Genomic DNA, 19,641 nt, shown 5'->3' with positions numbered 1-19,641 from the left:
AAGGCTCAACAGAGCCTCTTCAACCTCAGGAGGCTGAAGAAATGTGGCTTAGCACCTAAAACCCTCACAAACTTTTACAGATGCACAATTGAGAGCATCCTGTTGGGCTGTATCACCGCCTGGTACGGCAACTGCACTGCCCACAACCGCAGGGCTCTCCAGAGGGTGGTGCGGTCTACCGAACGCATTACCGGGGGCAAACTATCCGCCCTCCAAGACACATACAGCACCCGATGTCACAGGAAGGCCAAAAAGATCATCAAGGACATCAACCACCCGAGCCACTGCCTGTTCACCCCGCTAACATCCAGAAGGCGAGGTCAGTACAGGTGCATCAAAGCTGGGACAGAGAGAATGAAAAACAGCTTCTATCTCAAGGCCATCAGACTGTTAAATAGCCATCACTAGCACATTAGAGGCTGCTGCTGCCTATTGAAATCACTGGCCACTTTAAGAAATGGAACACTAGTCACTTTAATAATGTTCACATATCTTGCACTACTCATCTCATATGTATATACTGCATTCTATTCCATAATATTCTACTGCATCTTAGTCAATGCCGCTCTGTCATTGCTTGTCCATATGTATATATTCTTAAATCCCATTCCTTACTAGTTTTGTGTGTATTGGGTATATGTTGTGAAATTGTTAGATATTACTTGTTAGATATTACTGCACTGTCGGAGCTAGAAGCACAAGCATTTCGCTACACCCGCTATAACATCTGCCAAACACGTGTATGTAACAAATAAAATTTGATTTGAAGAACTTACACATCCGTACACATTTAACCCAAAAAAAGTTTTTACTTTACTCCTAAAGTTTTGAGGTGGTATGAATGAGTACTCACCCTAGTCAGTGAGCAGAGGCAGCAGGTCAGTGGAGTAGCTGAACTCCAGGAAGGCAGTGTGACGGCCACCTGCACAATCTGAAGGGTCATTGATAGGTCCTGGGCAAACTCGGCCATTAGGCTCTCCTCCACCAGGGTCATGTTGGCAGTGACCTCATCAGGGAGGAACACAAACATCCTGACATCATCCTGCAAAGAGGCAGGGAGAAAATGGAGAAGTGGAAGGATCAGATCAATTGGAAAAAATGTTAATGAACAATAAGAAGTATTTTAAACTTTTTATACCAGGCTGTGAGAACAAATTAACTGTGGACTTACTGTGCAGCACAGGTCTGAGTTGATTCCCAATTTCACTGGGTAATGGTCCTGGGTCATCATGGAAATGCTAGTGAGCTAGCTAGAAGTCATCCATCCCTCTACTTTGACTAACCGAGTTATCCATCTATCCACACACACACGTAAGAGCCAATAGATGAAACGTGAAAACAACTACAGAAGATGAAATGAGAACTTGAACCCCAGCCCTAGTACCTTTTGAAATAGGCAACACCCAGAGCAACCAGGCCAGCACTTCTTCGCAGGGGCTTTGTCAGAATGCGATCCACCTCGCCACCGGTCTGGTTGATTTACGTCAATGGTTGTGCCTGTTTTGAATATTACCGCAAGGTGGCGCCAGCTCTTCATATTTTGCAAATGCTCAGTAGGCCTACAACGCTCATGTGCTTTTAAATTGGTCCCGATTTCTTACAGTAATGAAAACCATCACTGCTCAAATTAGTCAATTTTTTTCCCTACAAAATTGCGACAACAAAAACAAAAAGCTGCATCAGCTTTACTTTAATACACAAGCCATGTCTGTGTAATTTTTCTGTCACTTTTTCATAGTTGTCACTACTAAATGTTCGAGGGACTGGGTCCCCAATTTGAGGGAATAAATTATCTTTGATCTGTTCTGGGTCCTTTTTGACAAGATCACACCTCTGTCAGACAGCGCCTCAGGCCACAATGCAGCATCATCATTTAAACACACACACACGCAGTAGGTCCACATGCTGATCTCTTTGAGACTCTGGAAGAGCAAGGGCTGGGGTGAATCAGGCTCTGAATCCGAATTTGCATCTTCCTCTCTGAGCTCTTGCTCTGGTTCGACATTAGCGACCGCTGTGCTGCTGCTAGTGCTAGCCGGTAGTAGGCTACTGATGATGATGAGCCACCGACAGTTCGAGGTGATTTCGGAAGGTTTCAGCTGTTTTCGGAAGATGGGCAGGGACTCTGCTGTCCTAGCTTCAGGGGGAAACTGGTTCTAACATTGGGTTGCCAGAGAATAGCTTGGACTGGGCTGAGCAGGAGGGCCAAGAGACCTGAGGAGTGCTCGGGTGTAGGGTTTGAAGCTGGAAGCCAGTGGAGTGTGCGGAGGAGCGGGTGACATGAGAGAACTTGGGAAGGTTGAAAATCAGACGAGCTGCTGCGTTCTGGATAAGTTGCAGGGGTTTGATGGCACAAGCGGGGAGCCCAGCCAACAGCGAGTTGCAGTAGTCCAGACGGGAGACAACAAGTGCCTGGATTAGGACCTGCGCTGCTTCCTGTGTGAGGTAGGGTCGTACTCTTCGGATGTTGTAGAGCATGAACCTGCAGGAGTGGGTCACTGCTTTGATGTTAGCAGAGAACAACAGGGTGTTGTCCAGGGTCATGCCAAGGTTTTATGAGCTGAAATAAAACAATCCTAGAAATGTTCCATTGCACAAAATGTTTATTTCTCTCAAATTGTTCCACAAATTTGTTTATTGTTAGTGAGGATTTCTCCTTTGCCAAGATAATCCATCCACCTGACAGGTGTGGCATATCAAGAAGCTGATTAAACAGCAAGGTCATTACACAGGTGCACCTTGTGCTAGGGACAATAAAAGGCCACTCTAAACACAATGCCACAGATGTCTCAAGTTTTGTGGGAGCGTGCAATTGGCATGCTGACTGCAGGAATGTCCACCAGAGCTGTTGCCAGAGAATTGAATGTTAATTTCTCTACCATAAGTTGGCGCCAACGTCATTTTAGAGAATTTGGCAGTACGTCCAACCGGCCTCACAACCGCAGACCACGTGGAACCACGCCAGCCCAGGACCTTCACCTGAGGGATCATCTGAGGAGGGGGGAGAGGGGGTGCTGAGGAGTATTTCTGTCTGTAATAAAGCCCTTTTGTGGGGAAAAACTCATTCTGATTGGCTGGGCCTGGCTCCCAAGTGGGTGGGCCTGGCTTCCAAGTGGGAGGGTCTATGCCCTCCCATGGCTGCACCCCTGCCCAGTCATGTGAAATCCATAGATTAGGGCCTAATTTATTTGTTTCAATTGACTGATTTCCTTATATGTACTGAAACTCAGTAAAATCTTTTAAATTGTTGCATTTATATTTTTGTTCAGTATAGCTATAGATAGTACACTGCATAATGAAACTATCCCTAGTAAGCTAATGTTTTGAGGATGGACTGACTGCATTATTTGGCATTAATAGACTGGTTTTATGCACAACAACTTTCTATCCAAGCTGGGAGAGAGCTCAATAGTGCTGAGCGATTAGTGCTTTTGGAAGTCTGTTTGAATATTAAAAAATAATCACGTTTTCAATTTCGGTTTCGATATTTTAAAAAATACATTAAATGCACTATGTGTTATGTGGGATTAATGCTGTAACACAGAATAAAACAATTATTAACAGTCCCATGATGATAGTGACTGCCAATTACTGCTTATCACTTATTAACCATAAGTATTAACACTATTTCAGTTGTTGCTCAGCACTAGAGCGCAAGGACAGCTCATGTCATGCATGCAATTGAATATTCTAAAACATTATTGGTAGCTGATTAGTATGCTGTTGCATCAAAAACGTATTTTACAATCTGCAATGTTTTAATTTCCAACTTTTCATTACTGAACAAGTAATTACATTATCGCCAGCAGTCTAAAAATGGCAGCATTGCTACACCTTGTATAGCTTCGAGAAATGATAGGCTTAACATTAGAAAATTATGACCAAATAGGCCTACCAATAAACATTTATCCATTAGCTAAAGCAAAGCTATACATGCCCTGGCACCACACAAAGCCAAACATCGATTCGATAGGCATGCAGCTGCATAGACATGCCTCAAAACTCCGACCATGTGTGTGTCCAGAGAATCTGGAATGTGAAGAAGCATTTCAATTGCTTCATCTTTTCTTTGTCTCTAGCCGTAGAGAAAATTTAGTGCTGGTAGTCATTTTTTGCTCTGTCACAATGAATGTGTATTTGTCTTTGCCAAATTAGCAATTTAATGTATTTTCAAATGACTGATTATTAAAGACAAAATGTTGCATAAGACTAAACTTGGCCTCATCATGCTTCACTTACAGACAAGAACAAACTGACGAATCCCTTTGCCTTGATCACACTCATAGATGACCTGACTATTTCTTAAGAATATCTTGGACAATTTTATTGATATAGTGTAACGATTACAGTTCAACTGACAGAAAAACAGCTCTGACAGACTAGGCCGCAACTTTCCTTGGTACTGTAGATTGAGTGAAACACTGCTGCAATTAAACATTTTATATGACAACAGAATGGATGCACAATGCTACTGCTAATTAAGGAAGAACACTAGTGGTTAGATGATAGGTAGTGGGTCACGACCAATGGTAAATTGGGGTAACTTATTTTAATGTATTGGAGAATACAGAGTCAGAGGAGGCATCATCATGGGAATAGGAGTGGACTTTCTGGCTCTGTCCCAAATGACACCCCATTCCCTATTTAGTGCACTTCTTTTGCCCAGGACCCATATGGCTCTGGTCAAAAGTAGTGCACTATAAATGGAATAGGAAGCCAATCGGGAAGCTGCGTCTGTGTAGTGGAATCCCAACCCACTGTGGATTTCACATTCGGATGAGCAGATAATCTGGATGGCAAAGCAAGAGAGAGGGATACTTGAGATGTGGGGATACCCTCTACCTCACTCTACAACCAAGGTGCCTGAATAGAGGAGTAAACCACTTCCATTGTCCTCCAAGAGTGGCTGGATATTCTCCTTGTGTTTCACAGTAAGGGAATAATTCCTTAATAACATGTTATAGCATCTTGTACCTATTGACGAACACAAATACAAGGCAGTCGTTAGCTAAGGATTTCATTATTCTACCCTCAACTAGATTGCCTCGCTTCAGAGTCAATACTTGGTAGACCACAAAATAGGCTTGTAACAAACAAGCTTTTATTTAAAGGTAAAAAAAAAAAAAAAAAGGATACAGCACAAAAAGTCCAGTCAAACTAAGGTGGTTACAGAAATGGAAGATTTCCTGTCATCTTTTCTACTTTGATTGAGACCAGTAAGTGTGATGCGCTCATGGAGGTTGCAGATCACAATTATGTACATTAAAAAAACGAGCACAAAACTACATTTCTCAGGAAGGTGGATGCACTGTCAAGTACAAGTAAGAATGTTGGGCTGTCTCGATTCTCCACCCTTCTTCCGAAGTGTGCACTTGCAATGGTGGAATTTTTACAATGGTGGAAACTCCCTCCAGCCAATGCTTACACACCACTCCTATGCTTTTAAACATGACGTGGAGTGTGCAAGTACACACTTCTGGAAAAGGGTGGAGAATCGGGATGTAGCCTTTGGGTAGTATCCTTAACCATCACACCTCAACAGACATCACTCTCTCTGCTCCATCTTGACTTTAGGAGGCTTCAGGAAGGACCGGGGTTTCTTCTCTTTTTTTGCCTTGCTTTTGCCTGCCTGGAAACTCCTCCAACTGTCCACTCGGCCATCCCTTGTTTCCTTGTGAAAATATAAGGTAGAGTCAGCTATGCACGAAGTAAACAGCAATATCGGGCCGACTTCTGAAACAACTATGACTATCTGCAGTTCACCCTGCTGCTCGTGGAAACGCCATATCCCTGAATCTCAGTTAAACAACTGAAGAGCCAGAAGTTATTCAAGAGTAGGTACTCCATCTCTCCTCATCCCATCTTATTTTGGGTGATGTTGATCAAAGTTTTCTGCTCAAAATATAATTAACAAAGAAGAAAATACTAAAATGTATTTTATGCCCTTTTTTCAACATACCTCAAAGTTTTTCTGCCATTCCCTCTCTCGCTTAGCTTTCTCTGCCGTCTCAATCTCTTCCTCTCTTGCCCTTTTCCTGAGGAGAAAAATAACATGAAACATTGAATGGTATTCCCTCCTTATGGACACAAAAAGAAGACCACAAAGACATTCTGAGGGCCATGTGCAATGCATTCGGGAAGTATTCAGACCACTTGACTTTTCCCACATTTTGTTACGTTACAGCCTTATTCTAAAATCGATTAAAATCTGTTTTTTTTTTCTCATCAAGCTACACACAATAACCCATAATGACGAGGCAAAAATAGTTTAGAAATGTTTGCAAATGTATTAAATATTTAAAAAAACTGAAATTACATTTACGTAAGTATTCAGACCCTTTACTCAGTACTTTGTTGAAGCACCTTTGGCAGCGATTACAGCCTCAAGTATTCTTGAGTATGATGCTACAAGCTTGGCACACCTGTATTTGGGGAGTTTCTCCCATTCTTCTCTGCAGATCCTCTCAAGCGCCGTCAGGTTGGATGGGGAGCATCGCTGCACAGCTATTTTCAGGTCTCTCCAGAGATGTTCGATCGGGTTCAATTCCGGGCTCAGGCTGGGCCACTCAATGACATTTTTTTTTTACATTTACACGTCATTTAGCAGACGCTCTTATCCAGAGCGACTTACAGTTAGTGCATACATTATTCTTTTTTATTTTCATACTGGCCCCCCGTGGGAAACGAACCCACAACCCTGGCGTTGCAAACGCCATGCTCTACCAACTGAGCTACCTCCCTGCCGGCCATTCCCTCCCCTACCCTGGACGACGCTGGGGCCAATTGTGCGCCGCCCCATTGGTCTCCCGGTTGCAGCCGGCTACAGCAGAGCCTGGATTCGAACCAGGATCTCTAGTGGCACAGCTAGCACTGCGATGCAGTGCCTTAGACCACTGCGCCACTCGGGAGGTCCCGAAGCCACTCCTGCATTGTCTTGGCTGTGTGCTTAGGGTCGTTGTCCTGTTGGAAGGTGAACCTTCGTCCCAGTCTGAGGTCCTGAGTGCTCTGGAGCAGGTTTTCATCAAGGATCTCCCTGTACTTTGTTCTGTTAATCTTTCCCTCGATCCTGACTGGTCTCCCAGTCCCTGCCACTGAAAAACATCCCCACAGCATGATGCTGCCACCACCATGCTTCACCATAGGGATGGTGCCAGGTTTCCTCCAGATGTGACGCTTGGCATTCAGGCCAAAGAGTTCAATCTTGGTTTCATCAGACCAGAGAATCTTGTTTCTCATGGCCTGAGAGTCTTTTAGGTGCCTTTTGGCAAACTCCAAGCGGGTTGTCATGTGCCTTTTACTGAGGAGTGGCTTCCGTCTGGCCACTCTACCATAAAGGCCTGATTGATGGAGTGCTGCAGAGATGGTTGTCCTTCTGGAAGGTTCTCCCATCTCTACAGAGGAACTCCGGAGCACTGTCAGAGTGACCATTAGGCTCTTGGTCACCTCCCTGACTGCTCAGTTTGGCCGGGCGGCCAGCTCTAGGAAGAGTCTTGGTGGTTCCAAACTTCTTCCATTTAAGAATGATGGAGGCCACTGTGTTCTTGGGGACATTCAATGCTGCAGAAAGATTTTGGTACCCTTCCCCAGATCTGTGCCTCGACATATGCACTGACATGCACTGTGGGACCTAATATAGAAAGGTGTATGCCTTTCCAAATCATGTCCAATCAATAGAATTTACCACAGGTGGACTCCAATCAAGTTGTAGAAACATCAAGTATGATCAATGGAAACAGGATGCACCGGAGCTCAATTTTGAGTCTCATAGCAAAGGGTCTGAATACTTATGTCAATACGTATTTTATATTTTTAATTTTTAATTCATTTGCAAACATTTCTAAAAACCTATTTTCGCTTTTTCGTCATGGGGTATTTTGTGTGTGTAGATTGATGAGGATTTTTTGTACAAAATGTGGAAAAAGTCAAGAGGTCTGAATACTTTCCCTATAATTCTCCCCAAAATATTAGACTGGTATTACAAACAATACCTACCTTGCACGCAATAACATTGAGTATTTTTTTCTCCCCAATTTCAATCTTGTCTCATCCTGCAACTCCCCAACGGGCTCCGGAGGCGAAGGTCGAGTCATGCGTCCTCCGAAACATGACCCGACAAACCAGGAAGCCAGTCGGCCAAAACCTCCCCTAACCCGGACGCTGTGCGCCGTCCTATAGTACACCCGATCACGGCCGGTTGTGATACAGCCCAGGATCGAACCCGGGTCTGTCGTGACACCTTAGACCGCTGCGCCACTTGGGAGGCCCAACATTGAGTATGTTTACAAGCACAATAATAATTAAATATTAAACTGATTATGGCAATAGGCAGAACTACTGGCAGTAGGCAGAACTCAAAGTCAAAGTAAGCATACGCCGATAAAACACCTGGTTTTCTGAGCAATCTTTCGAATTATTAGGACATGTAAACACCTTAAAACGGTGTTCCAGCTGTGTGTTTGATCTGCACCTGTGCTAGCACCAGCCAAGTGAGCCTCCCTCTTTAGTGCGAGTGAAGTGTGTTTGGAACAACAACGTATGCGTCTTAGAAGTAGTTCACATACAAACTTGATACAGTATGTCCAAACTCAGAATCAAATATGCTTCCCAAAAATAACATGTTCGCTGTGATAGGACGTTTATTTTGATTGCCGATTTTCTGCAGTTATCAGAGTGCCATCAGGTAGATTTCAGATGCGTCCACATAAACAGGATTATTTGGGAAATCGTTCTTCTTGCGAAGCATGCAAACGTTTTAAATGAACTATTATATTAATCTGACTATCCACAATAATCACATTATTGTGTACATGTAACTGCACTCATTGTGAGTCTTTTGTGCTGATATGTTCTATATTTCATGAACGATATACAGTGCCTTCAGAAAGCATTCACACTCCTTGACTTTTTCCACATTTTGCTGTGTTACAGCCTGAATTTAAAATGTATTAGATTACGTTTTTGAGTCACTGGCCTACATTCAATACCTCAATGTGAAAGTGGAATTATGTTTCTCAAAATATTTTCTAAAGAATTAAAAATGAAAAGCTGAAATGTGTTGAGTCAATAAGTCAATAAGTATTCAACCCCTGCATCGCAGTGCTAGCTGTGCCACTAGAGATCCTGGTTCGAATCCAGGCTCTGTCGATGCAGGCCGCGACCGGGAGACCCATGGGGCGGCGCACAATTGGGGCGGCGCACAATTGGCCCAGCGTCGTCCAGGGTAGGGGAGGGAATGGCCGGCAGGGATGTAGCTCAGTTGGTAGAGCATGGAGTTTGCAACACCAGGGTTGTGGGTTCGATTCCCATGGGGGTATAAAAAATAATGTATGCACTCACTAACTGTAAGTCGCTCTGGATAAGAGCGTCTGCTAAATGACAAAAAAAAAAAAATTATGGCAAGCCTAAATAAGTTCAGGAGTAAAAATGTGCTTAACAAGTCACATAATAAGTTGTATGGGTTCACTGTGTGCAATAAGTGTTTAACATAAAACGTAAATGACTACCTCATCTCTGTACCCCACACATACAATTGTCTGTAAGGTCCCTCAGTCGAGCAGTGAATTTCAAACACAGATTCAACCACAAAGACCAGGGAGGTTTTCCAATGCCTTGCAAAGGGCACCTATTTGTAGATGGGTAAAAAAAAAAGCAGCAGACATTGAATATCCCTTTGAGAATGGTGACATTATTTAATGTAATGTATTTTTATTTAACCTTTATTTAACCAGGTAAGCCAGTTGAGAACAAGTTCTCATTTACAACTCCGACCTGGCCAAGATAAAGCAAAGCAGTGCGATAAAAACAACAACACAGAGTTACACATGGGATAAACAAAACGTACAGTCAATAACACAATAGAAAATCTATGTACAGTGTGTGCAAATGCAGTAAGTTATGGAGGTAAGGCAATAAATAGGCCATAGTGCAAAATAATTACAATTTAGTACTAACACTGGAATGATAGATGTGCAGAAGATGATGTGCAAATAGAGATACTGGGGTGCAAATGAGCAAAATAAATAACAATATGGGGATGAGGTAGTTGGGTGGGCTAATTACAGATGGGCTGTGTACAGGTGCAGTGATCGGTAAGCTGCTCTGACAACTGATGCTTAAAGTTAGTGAGGGAGATAAGTGTCTCCAGCTTCAGAGATTTTTGCAGTTCGTTCCAGTCATTGGCAGCAGGGAACTGGAAGGAATGGCGGCCAAAGGAGGTGTTGGCTTTGGGGATGACCAGTGAGATATACCTGCTGGAGCGCATACTACGGGTGGGTGTTGCTATGGTGACCAATGAGCTAAGATAAGGCGGGGATTTGCCTAGCAGTGATTTATAGATGACCTGGAGCCAGTGTGTTTGGCGACGAATATGTGGTGAGGGCCAGCCAACGAGAGCATACAGGTCACAATGGTGGGTAGTATATGGGGCTTTGGTGACAAAACGGATGGCACTGTGATAGACGACATCCAATTTGCTCTACATCCAGTAGAGTGTTGGAGGCTATTTTGTAAATGACAAAGCTCGTTTGGAGGTTTGTTAACTCAGTGTCCAATGAAGGGCCAGATGTATACAAAATGGTGTCGTCTGCGTAGAGGTGGATCTGAGAGTCACCAGCAGCAAGAGCGACATCATTGATATACACAGAGAATAGAGTCGGCCCGAGAATTGAACCCTGTGGCACCAACATAGAGACTGCCAGAGGTCCAGACAACAGGCCCTCCGATTTGACACATTGAACTATCTGAGAAGTAGTTGGTGAACCAGGCGAGGCAGTCATTTGAGAAACAAAGGCTATTTAGTCTGCCAATAAGAATCGAAAGCCTTGGCCAGGTCGATGAACACGGCTGCACAGTACTGTCTTTTATCGATCGTGGTTATAATATCGTTATTAATTACACTTTCGATGGTGTATCAATACACCCAGTCACGTCAAAGTTACAGGCATCCTTCCTAACTCAGTTGCCAGAGAGGAAGGAAACCGCTCGTGGATTTCACCATGAGGCCAATGGTGACTTTAAAACAGTTACAGAGTTTAATGGCTATGATAGGAGAAAACTGAGGATGGATCAACAACAAGCGTTATGTTTGGGGCAAATCCAGCACATCATCACTGAGTACCACTTCACATTTTGAAGCATCATGTTATGGGTATGCTTGTCATCGGCAAGGACTAGGGAGTTTTTTTTAGGATAAAAATAAACAGAATAGAGCAAAGCACAGGCAAAATCCTAGAGGAAAATCTGGTTCAGTCTGCTTTCCAACAGACACTGGGAGACAAATTCACCTTTCAGCAGGACAATAACGTAAAACACAAGGCCAAATATACACTGGAGGCGCTTACTAAGACAACTCTGAATGTTCATGAGTGGCCTAGTTACAGTTTGGACTCAAACCGTCTTGAAAATCTATGGCAAGACTTGAAAATGGCTGTCTATTTTGCACATTATAATTTTTAAAAGAATAATGTGCAAATATTGTACAGTCCAGGTCTGCAAAGCTCTGGTGTCGACTCTGGTGTGAATACTTACGTAAATTAATATTTCATTTTCAATAAATTTGCAGAAATGTCTAAAAACATGTTTTCACTGTCATTATGGGGCATTTTGTGTAGATGGGTGAGAAAAATGTCAATTTTATCCATTTTGAATTCAGGCTGTAACAAAACAAAAAATGTGGAATAAGTCAAGAGGTATGAACACTTTCTGAAGGCACTGTACCTCCAAATGCTTCATGTAAAATATTCAGTTGACTGAAATGACACCGTTACCTTTCATGCATGTCCTTGGCTTCCCTCTCCTTCCTCTTGATTTCAAGCTCTGCAAAAAGCTTCATAGTCTGCTTGTACACCGCCTGTCTGAACTGAGGATCAAGAGAAGAGTGGTTAACTTAGTAATATAACAATAAGCCCATCTCAAAAACAGCCTTACATCTGTTACACATTTATTTAACCACTTGTCAATACCATTTCTGGGTCATCCTCCTCCACGAATTGAGGCTTCCCATCCTTCTTCAGCTGTTTCTTCTTCTCTTTCATCTGTTGCAATAAAAAGATGCCACAGCACATGATACTTCAACTGCAATACATAAACTCAACTGTAATAGTGGCATCACTAGTATTAATACAATTGTACAGTAAAGTTGCGTCCCAAATGGCACCCTATTCCCTTTATAGTGCACTACTTTTGACCAGAGCCCTATGGGAATAGGGTGCCATTTGGGAAGCTACTCTACCTATGAGAGGTGTGAACAGAGGGACAGGCGGTTATTTACTCACATTATGTTCAACATATTCCCTTCCTGCTTGGATCACATCAACTGCCCTCTTCTTCTGTTCCGGGTCCAGTAGGTTTTTGTATGCCTTGTCCACAGCTAGAAATACAGTGGGATTGGGGTTGTTAAGAACTCTTTGAATGTATTAGGCTAACTGATGTAGACATACTGTGCCTGCAATCATATTTCTACCTTCAAAAGCTAGTTGTGCTCTGTCTGGATCATCCTGGTTCTTGTCTGGATGGACCAAGATGGACAACTGAAATGGAAGGAGAAAATAGTTCGCTTTCGTCAGTGTGAGAATCAGCGATATCAAATCAAAGTTTATTTGTTATATACACAGGATACATTGGGGTGTAAACGGTGCAGTGAAATGCTTATTTGCGAGCGAGCTCTCAACAGTGCAGTGAAATATGAACTCAAAATAAAAATTATAATACAAGGCAATAAGTAGTAAAGGCGCAATATAAATAAAGGCAGTAGAGCTTTAAAGATGGAATCTGCATTGGGCGGAAACAGTGCCACTGCCGCCCCACCACCTTTGTTACTGTTGCGGAGCTGAGGAGTGCGAGTAGCATGAAAAATAAAATTACAATACGTAGTGCTATTCTTTCTTGCGCCTAACCGATAAATCAATCAGTTGACCATTTTATCAGCCGATAGGCAAATATTTATGTGAAAGGCTTTAACATAAATATTTGCATCAGTCTTTATTCCACAGATTAAGCGGCGATATTATATACATTGAATTAACAAATAACTCCGCTCATTTGCAGTCATAAAAATAAATCAATGGTTGCCTTAAGAGGGCGCTCTATGTGTTGCTCGTTGAACATAATTCTGCCCTAAGCCACGAGGTGAGAGAGAGTGGGCATGGTTGTTTGACGGTGAGTAGCTTGCCAGTGACAGCGTATTTGAATAAGTAAATAATCAAAAGTACACTATACCAAGCAAGCAGCCCTGTCCTCATCACATTCTCACTTGGTTAACGTTAGCTGGCCAGCTAGCAAGCAATGTAGTTAGGCTCATCTAGTCAGGAACAGAGCTGCCCACTCTCACGCATTGGCCATGAGACACATGCATTTGACCCTCTTCTCACAGCACACCTCATATCTCATGCATTGAAAAGCACTGCTTTTATTTTTCTAATTAGTCCATTGTATAGTCAGCACGTTAACTTTAAAACTATGCTCCAAATCGTTTTGAAATCAGAGCATCTGCAACTGCAATTTAACATCACGAGCTGAACCTCTATCACTGTCATGTCTCGCCACAGCACTGTGAACCGCAGCACATTGAAGCATATGATTGGTCTAGTTATGTAAGGGATGAAGGGGATTGGATGCATGTTTTAAAGAAACGCCCCTCAAGATTACAGTGGAGCTGAATAGAGAGAACTCGCTGCTGAGTTTATAAAACTCTAAAGAGTAGCACGGTGGCGCTGTTCTATGTGCAATGTTATCAACAAAATTAGGTTGCTGTTACGCCAGTCCCTATTGCAGAATTCAGCCTTTTGACAGCATGTACTAAAGTCAATTTAATTCACATTAGTCCCCTCGTTTGGTGATTGGCGTTTAGGCTGTGACAACGAAAAGCCAGCATGTTTTAGCAGGAGGGTTTGGTAGGGTGCCCTGATTTGTAACTATGAAGAAAGAAAAAAAAAGGTCAAACTGATTGTGAACCCAAAAGTGTACGTTTTATTCTAGAGGGGCAACAATAAATAGAACAATAATTGGGTTAGGGTGTAGGGGCAGATTTATGTCATCTTGTCTTCAGGATATTTTATTATTTATTTAGGTTATGTAGTTTTGCAGCCCTTCATGGACAGTTTTGAATAAGTCATACAAATAGCCATTGGATATGAAATGCTCCAGGAATCAAATATAATTTGACATTTTAGTATTGTGCACATGCTAGGCAGAGATGGTAGGGGAACTCACAACTCATAAACACATAATTTGTCTATGTAGAGTAAGATGACGGCAAGGAGCATCAACTAGTAGGCATAAACCACCTGAATATTGATATTCACTTGATTTTTCTTGAAGGTTGGGTGATTGAGAAATTCATTGTTGTTATAACAAGAACATTTTCAAACACCCAGCACTTCAGGGGAGGCCAACCTAGCAAGCAGGACTTTCTTCCAGCCCTATTTTAAAGAGATAGTTCACCCAAATTACAAAATGTTTGTGTCCTTACCTTAAAAGCAGTCTATGGACAAGGACACTGCAAATACATGATTTGGTTCCCACTGCCATCAACCATAAATATAAAAAAATTGACTTTAAATTTCATCCCCCAAAAATGTCTAACAAACTCACTGAATTTTTTGTGTTAATTTAATGTTCAAAGTATCCTGAATACACCTGACCTGTGGTTTTTATTTTGAAATTTTCCACCCTGGTCATACGCCTAAGCCATGTGTATATTTGTAAACAACAGCTGATGCACAAAATCAAATACTAATAATAATACTAATAATAATATGCCATTTAGCAGACGCTTTTATCCAAAGCGACTTACAGTCATGCGTGCATAATTTTTTTTTTTTGTGTATGGGTGGTCCCGGGGATCGAACCCACTACCTTAGCGTTACAAGCGCCGTGCTCTACCAGCTGAGCTACAGAGGACCACTAAGGAAGTCTCTAGGTTTTGCTCGCCTGAGGTAGAGTATCTTCTGATAAGCTGTAGACCACACTATTTACCAAGAGAGTTTTCATCTATATTTTTCATAGCTGTCTATTTACCACCACAAACCAATGCTGGCATTAAGATTGAGTGCAATGAGCTGTATAAGGCCATAACTAAACAGGAAAACGCTCATCCAGAGGCAGCGCTCCTAGTGGCCGGGGACTAATGCAGGGAAACTTAAATCCGTTCTACCTAATTTCTACCAGCATGTTAAATGTGCAACCAGAGGGAAAAAAAAACTCTAGACCACCTTTACTCCACACACAGAGACGCATACAAAGCTCTCCCTCGCCCTCCATTTGGCAAAGCTGACCATAACTCTATCCTCCTGATTCCTGCTTATAAGCAACAAATAAAGCAGGAAGCACCAGTGACTCAGTTAATAAAAAAAATGGGCAGATGACGCAGATGCTAAGCTACAGGACTGTTTTGCTAGCACAGACTGGAACATGTTCCGGGATTCTTCAGATAGCATTGAGGAGTACACCACATCAGTCACTGGCTTCTTCAATAAGTGCATCGATGACGTCGTCCCCACAGTGACCGTACGTACATACCCCAACCAGAAGCCATGGATTACAGGCAACATCTGCACTGAGCTAAAGGGCAGAGCTGCCGCTTCAAGGAGCGGGACTCTAACCCGGACGCTTGTAAGAAATCCCGCTATGCCCTCCGACGAACCATCAAACAGGCAAAGAGTCAATACAGGACTAAGATTGAATCGTACTACACCGGCTCTGACGCTCGTCGGATGTGGCAGTGCTTGAAAACTATTTTCAGACTACAAAGGGAATCACAGCCGCGAGCTGCCCAGTGACACAAGCCTACCAGACGAGCTAAACCACTTCTATGCTCGCTTCGAGGCAAGCAACACTAAAGCATGCATGAGAGCACCAGCTGTTCCGGATGACTATGTGATCACGCTCTCCGTAGCTGATGTGAGTAAGACTTTTAAGCAGGTCAACATTCACAAGGCCGCAGGGCCAGACGGATTACCAGGACGTGTACTCAGAGCATGCGTATCACTGACATTTTCAACATGTCCCTGACTGAGTCTGTAATACCAACATGTTTCAAGCAGACCACCATAGTCCCCGTACCCAAGGACACTAAGATAACCTGCCTAAATGACTACCAACCCGTAGCACTGACGTCTGTAGCCATGAAGTGCTTTGAAAGGCTGGTCATGGCTCACATCAACACCATTATCCCAGAAACCCTAGACCCACTCCAATTTGCATACTGCCCCAACAGATCCACAGATGATGCAATCTCTATTGCACTCCACACTGCCCTTTCCCACCTGGACAAGAGGAACACCTATGTGAGAATGCTATTCATTGACTACAGCTCAGCGTTCAACACCATAGTGCCCTCAAAGCTCATCACTAAGCTAAGGATCCTGGGACTAAACACCTCCCTCTGCAACTGGATCCTGGACTTCCTGACAGGCCGCCCCCAGGTGGTAAGGGTAGGTAACAACACACCTGCCACGCTGATCCTCAACAAGGGGGCCCCTCAGGGGTACGTGCTCAGTCCCCTCCTTTACTCCCTTGTTCACCCATGACTGCATGGCCAGGCACGACTCCAACACCATCATTAAGTTTGCAGACGACACAACAGTGGTAGGCCTGATCACTGACAACGATGAGACAGCCTATAGGGAGGAGGTCAGAGACCTGGCCGTGTGGTGCCAGGACAACAACCTCTCCCTCAACGTGACCAAGACAAAGGAGATGATTGTGGACTACAGGAAAAAAAAGAGGACTGAGCACGCCCCCATTCTCATCGATGGGGCTGTAGTGGAACAGGTTGAGAGCTTAAAGTTCCTTGGTGTCAATTGTTTAAAAAAATTGTGTTTTTCATTCCATCTCTAAAAAAAAAAACATTGGCAGATATATCAGTAATCGGTGACTTTTGCCTCCCTAAAATTGGTATCAGACCCAAAAATCCCATATCAGTCGGCCTCTACTTCCTTCATGCGTGCAATGATGTCAGAGGGGAAAAAACAGTGTTCGTTGTTTGCACTAACTTCTTTGTTGTTGTAATATCGCAAATGGACGTGGCTGTTTCACCATTAAGGATTTCAGCTTTAAGATATGGTGGGAAATATAAACTGTAGAATATACAGTATTTACTATGAAATGTACTATGTCAATAATATGACAGGTATTTACAGTAGATAAAGTGAGCAGTACAAATAAATAATAGCAGCAGTGATGGTAGTGAGAGAAAGTGTGTATGTATGAATGTGTGAGTAAAGAGTCCCTGCAAATAGTCTCTTAATAGGGGGCAGGTGAATAGCAGGTACAGTATGTGCAGGTGGACTGCTAGGGTTAGCTGTTCAACAGTGTTATGACCTGGAAGCTGTGTTGGAACCGGTAGGTCCGAGACCGGATGCTCCGGTACCTTCTGTCAGATATGTAGTATACCTACCGCTCGGAACCTCTTCTTCAACTCCTCATCTGTTGCCTCTGGATCAATTTGTAACACCTGAAATTCAAATTAGGCATTTCACTGGAAGCAAAGTTTACACTGCATAGCTTAAGCAACACAGTGTATTTACATCAAGCGATTCAAACCTCTTGACAAAGTCGCTGGTGTTGTACAAAGGATGTTACACTACCCCTTTTCCTTTGAGAAACACACTCTTGCACTTTACCATCTTGCCCAAATGCAACAGTCACACAAAGTTAACGTCATTTAACTTCTGACACCAATGTAGCACCTTCAGCGAGTATCTCAAATGGGTTGAAACCTGCAACGATGCGTCTTGTCAGCACAACACCGAAGCCATTACGCCAAGAGACTTGAACCTCTTGATGAGGTCGCTGGTGTTGTACTAAGGACACTTCAATGCAGTTCTACATAACAATCTTGTCACAATAACAATAGATTGACTACAGCTGCATGTGACAGGAACGAGCCACTTACCTCAAAGGGGTTTAAATTGAAGTAGGACGACCCAGGTCTGAGCAGCCGGTCTATTTGCTGCTTCGAGGTTAGCACAGAGTCTCTTTTCTCTATCTGCTTTACCTGTTGGACAGAGACATGTCATATTATGTAGGGTCACAGAAGTTCAGTCATGGTCATATTAGCAAGCGAATGGATATTTACATAATCTTGATCCCTTTCACTGGCCAGCTGGCAAAGCATTATCTGTCGGGACTCATGAGTCCACTTGGGGAAGGTTGGATAGATGGAACTGAGTATGTTTACATTCATGCCAGAGGACTAGCCAGCAGATCCAACCCGCTTGCTTACAGCTGCACTAGGGTCAGACAGGCTTCCTGTGTAGATTAAGACACAGCGGAGCCGGTGCGAGATATGGCTCAGAAAACGTACCTCAATCCAGGGATGAGAAATGTGTTGAACTCCTAAAATTGTCCCATTACCCCAACTGTTACACCGAGAAGATTGAATTACTTTAGTTTTACGGTAAACTGTCCGTTTGGTCTTCATGCTAGGTAGCAGAAGCCAAGGCAGCCATTTTGGAATGGCAGTGTCTGCCAACCAGCTCCTGTTGTTGTTAAAGGCTATGTGCCATTCCATAATGGTTGCTGTGGCTAATGCTAGCTAGCATTAGGACGAAAACTGCATTTTCCCTAAAAACTAGTAGTCTTTCAATCTTCTCGGTGTAACAGTTGGGATAATAGGACAATTCGGAGTACTATACAACGCATTCGTCATCCCTGGATTGAGGTACATTTTCCGAGTCATATCTCGCAGTGTCTTAATCTACACAGGAAGCCTGTCCAACCCTAGTGCAGTTAGCTGTAAACAAGAGGGTCGAATCTGCTGTGCTGGCTAGCCAGAGCACAAAACGACAGATCAAGTCCTCAACCATTTCACCACTGTTTAAAAGGGAAACAAAATTCCTCTACACTGACAAACAAAATAGCGGTTTAACAAACTATGTGCGTGTTAGGATCACAGAGAAGTGTTCTGTCATATCAACAACACTGCTCTGTTAGCGTTAGCAATTGCTAGCTAGCACGTTAACATACCGTGTTATGCGAGCTAGCTAGCCCCGTTAACGTTAGCTAACTTTAGCCTCTCTAGCTCTTTAGCTAGCAATGTTTGTATGCCTCATAAATGCAAGTCCAGAGGACGAATTATCTGTATTTGTCAAATCCATAATGTTAGGTTACATATCAACACATTGAGTAGCATGTATTTCCTAAATGTATCCTACCTCTGTGTAGAAATGATTGAACAAATCATCCGGACCACTCTGGGTAGAGGGCTCTCCTCCAGCAGCCGCCATCTTGGCTAAGGCTTCATTCCTCTGACGTCACAATATCCTCTATCACATGACTGATACATTGAATATCCTCTATCACATGACTGATACACAATACATTTATTTAAATAAAAAAAATAGGGACCTTCAATAAATGTCAATGAAATATATATACATATAACAACGATTTATGATCACTAATAGCAGAGGTCCGGTTTCAGGTTGCCCTTTGAAACATTTTCCAAACAATTCAATAAATTGCATACAACATAGCTAGTTGATGTAAAAGCTTATAATACACAACTTTTAATAAAATGTTGCTGAAAACTCGAAAACAAGTTAAAAAATATTTATTATTTAGCTAAAAAAAATATTTGGGTGTTCAAAAATATACCACAACATTTCCCCCAATTATCAAAAAGCAGTTTTCAGTCGGACA

At 42.9% G+C, this 19,641-nt stretch overlaps 1 protein-coding gene across 2 annotated transcripts; it reads right to left on the bottom strand.

The window, feature by feature from the left end:
* Positions 1–4,530: 4,530 nt before the first annotated feature.
* On the bottom strand, positions 4,531–19,243 carry LOC311132715 (dnaJ homolog subfamily C member 8-like). 2 transcript variants are annotated; one of them, XM_084165992.1, is made up of 10 exons: positions 19,155–19,243; positions 17,894–17,995; positions 17,396–17,452; positions 12,461–12,527; positions 12,273–12,367; positions 11,961–12,032; positions 11,766–11,857; positions 5,960–6,035; positions 5,559–5,671; positions 4,531–5,346 (listed from the first exon to the last, which is right to left on the bottom strand). In XM_084165992.1, exons 1-10 carry the CDS (start codon positions 19,224–19,226, stop codon positions 5,292–5,294), a joined length of 801 nt encoding a protein of 266 aa, XP_084022118.1. In that variant the 5' UTR covers positions 19,227–19,243; the 3' UTR covers positions 4,531–5,291. The 2 variants fall into 2 exon arrangements, with proteins under 2 accessions (XP_084022118.1, XP_084022119.1); XM_084165993.1 differs by lacking the exon at positions 4,531–5,346 and having other exon boundaries at positions 5,463–5,671.
* Positions 19,244–19,641: the final 398 nt, after the last annotated feature.

The sequence above is a fragment of the Coregonus lavaretus genome (assembly GCF_964263955.1).
Source record: "Coregonus lavaretus genome assembly, chromosome: 7".
NCBI classification, from domain to species: domain Eukaryota; kingdom Metazoa; phylum Chordata; class Actinopteri; order Salmoniformes; family Salmonidae; genus Coregonus; species Coregonus lavaretus.
This window is presented reverse-complemented; position numbering and strand designations above follow the sequence as displayed.

Coding starts and splice junctions, on each gene's coding strand:
- LOC311132715 (XM_084165992.1), bottom strand. CDS start 19,226: ATGGCGGCTGCTGGAGGAGAGCCCTCTACCCAGAGTGGTCCGGATGAT. Junction 6,036..11,765: donor GCCAAGGACATGCATGAAAG/GTAACGGTGTCA, acceptor TTTTCTCCTCAG/GAAAAGGGCAAGAGAGGAAG. Junction 5,672..5,959: donor AATGGCAGAAAAACTTTGAG/GTATGTTGAAAA, acceptor TATTTTCACAAG/GAAACAAGGGATGGCCGAGT.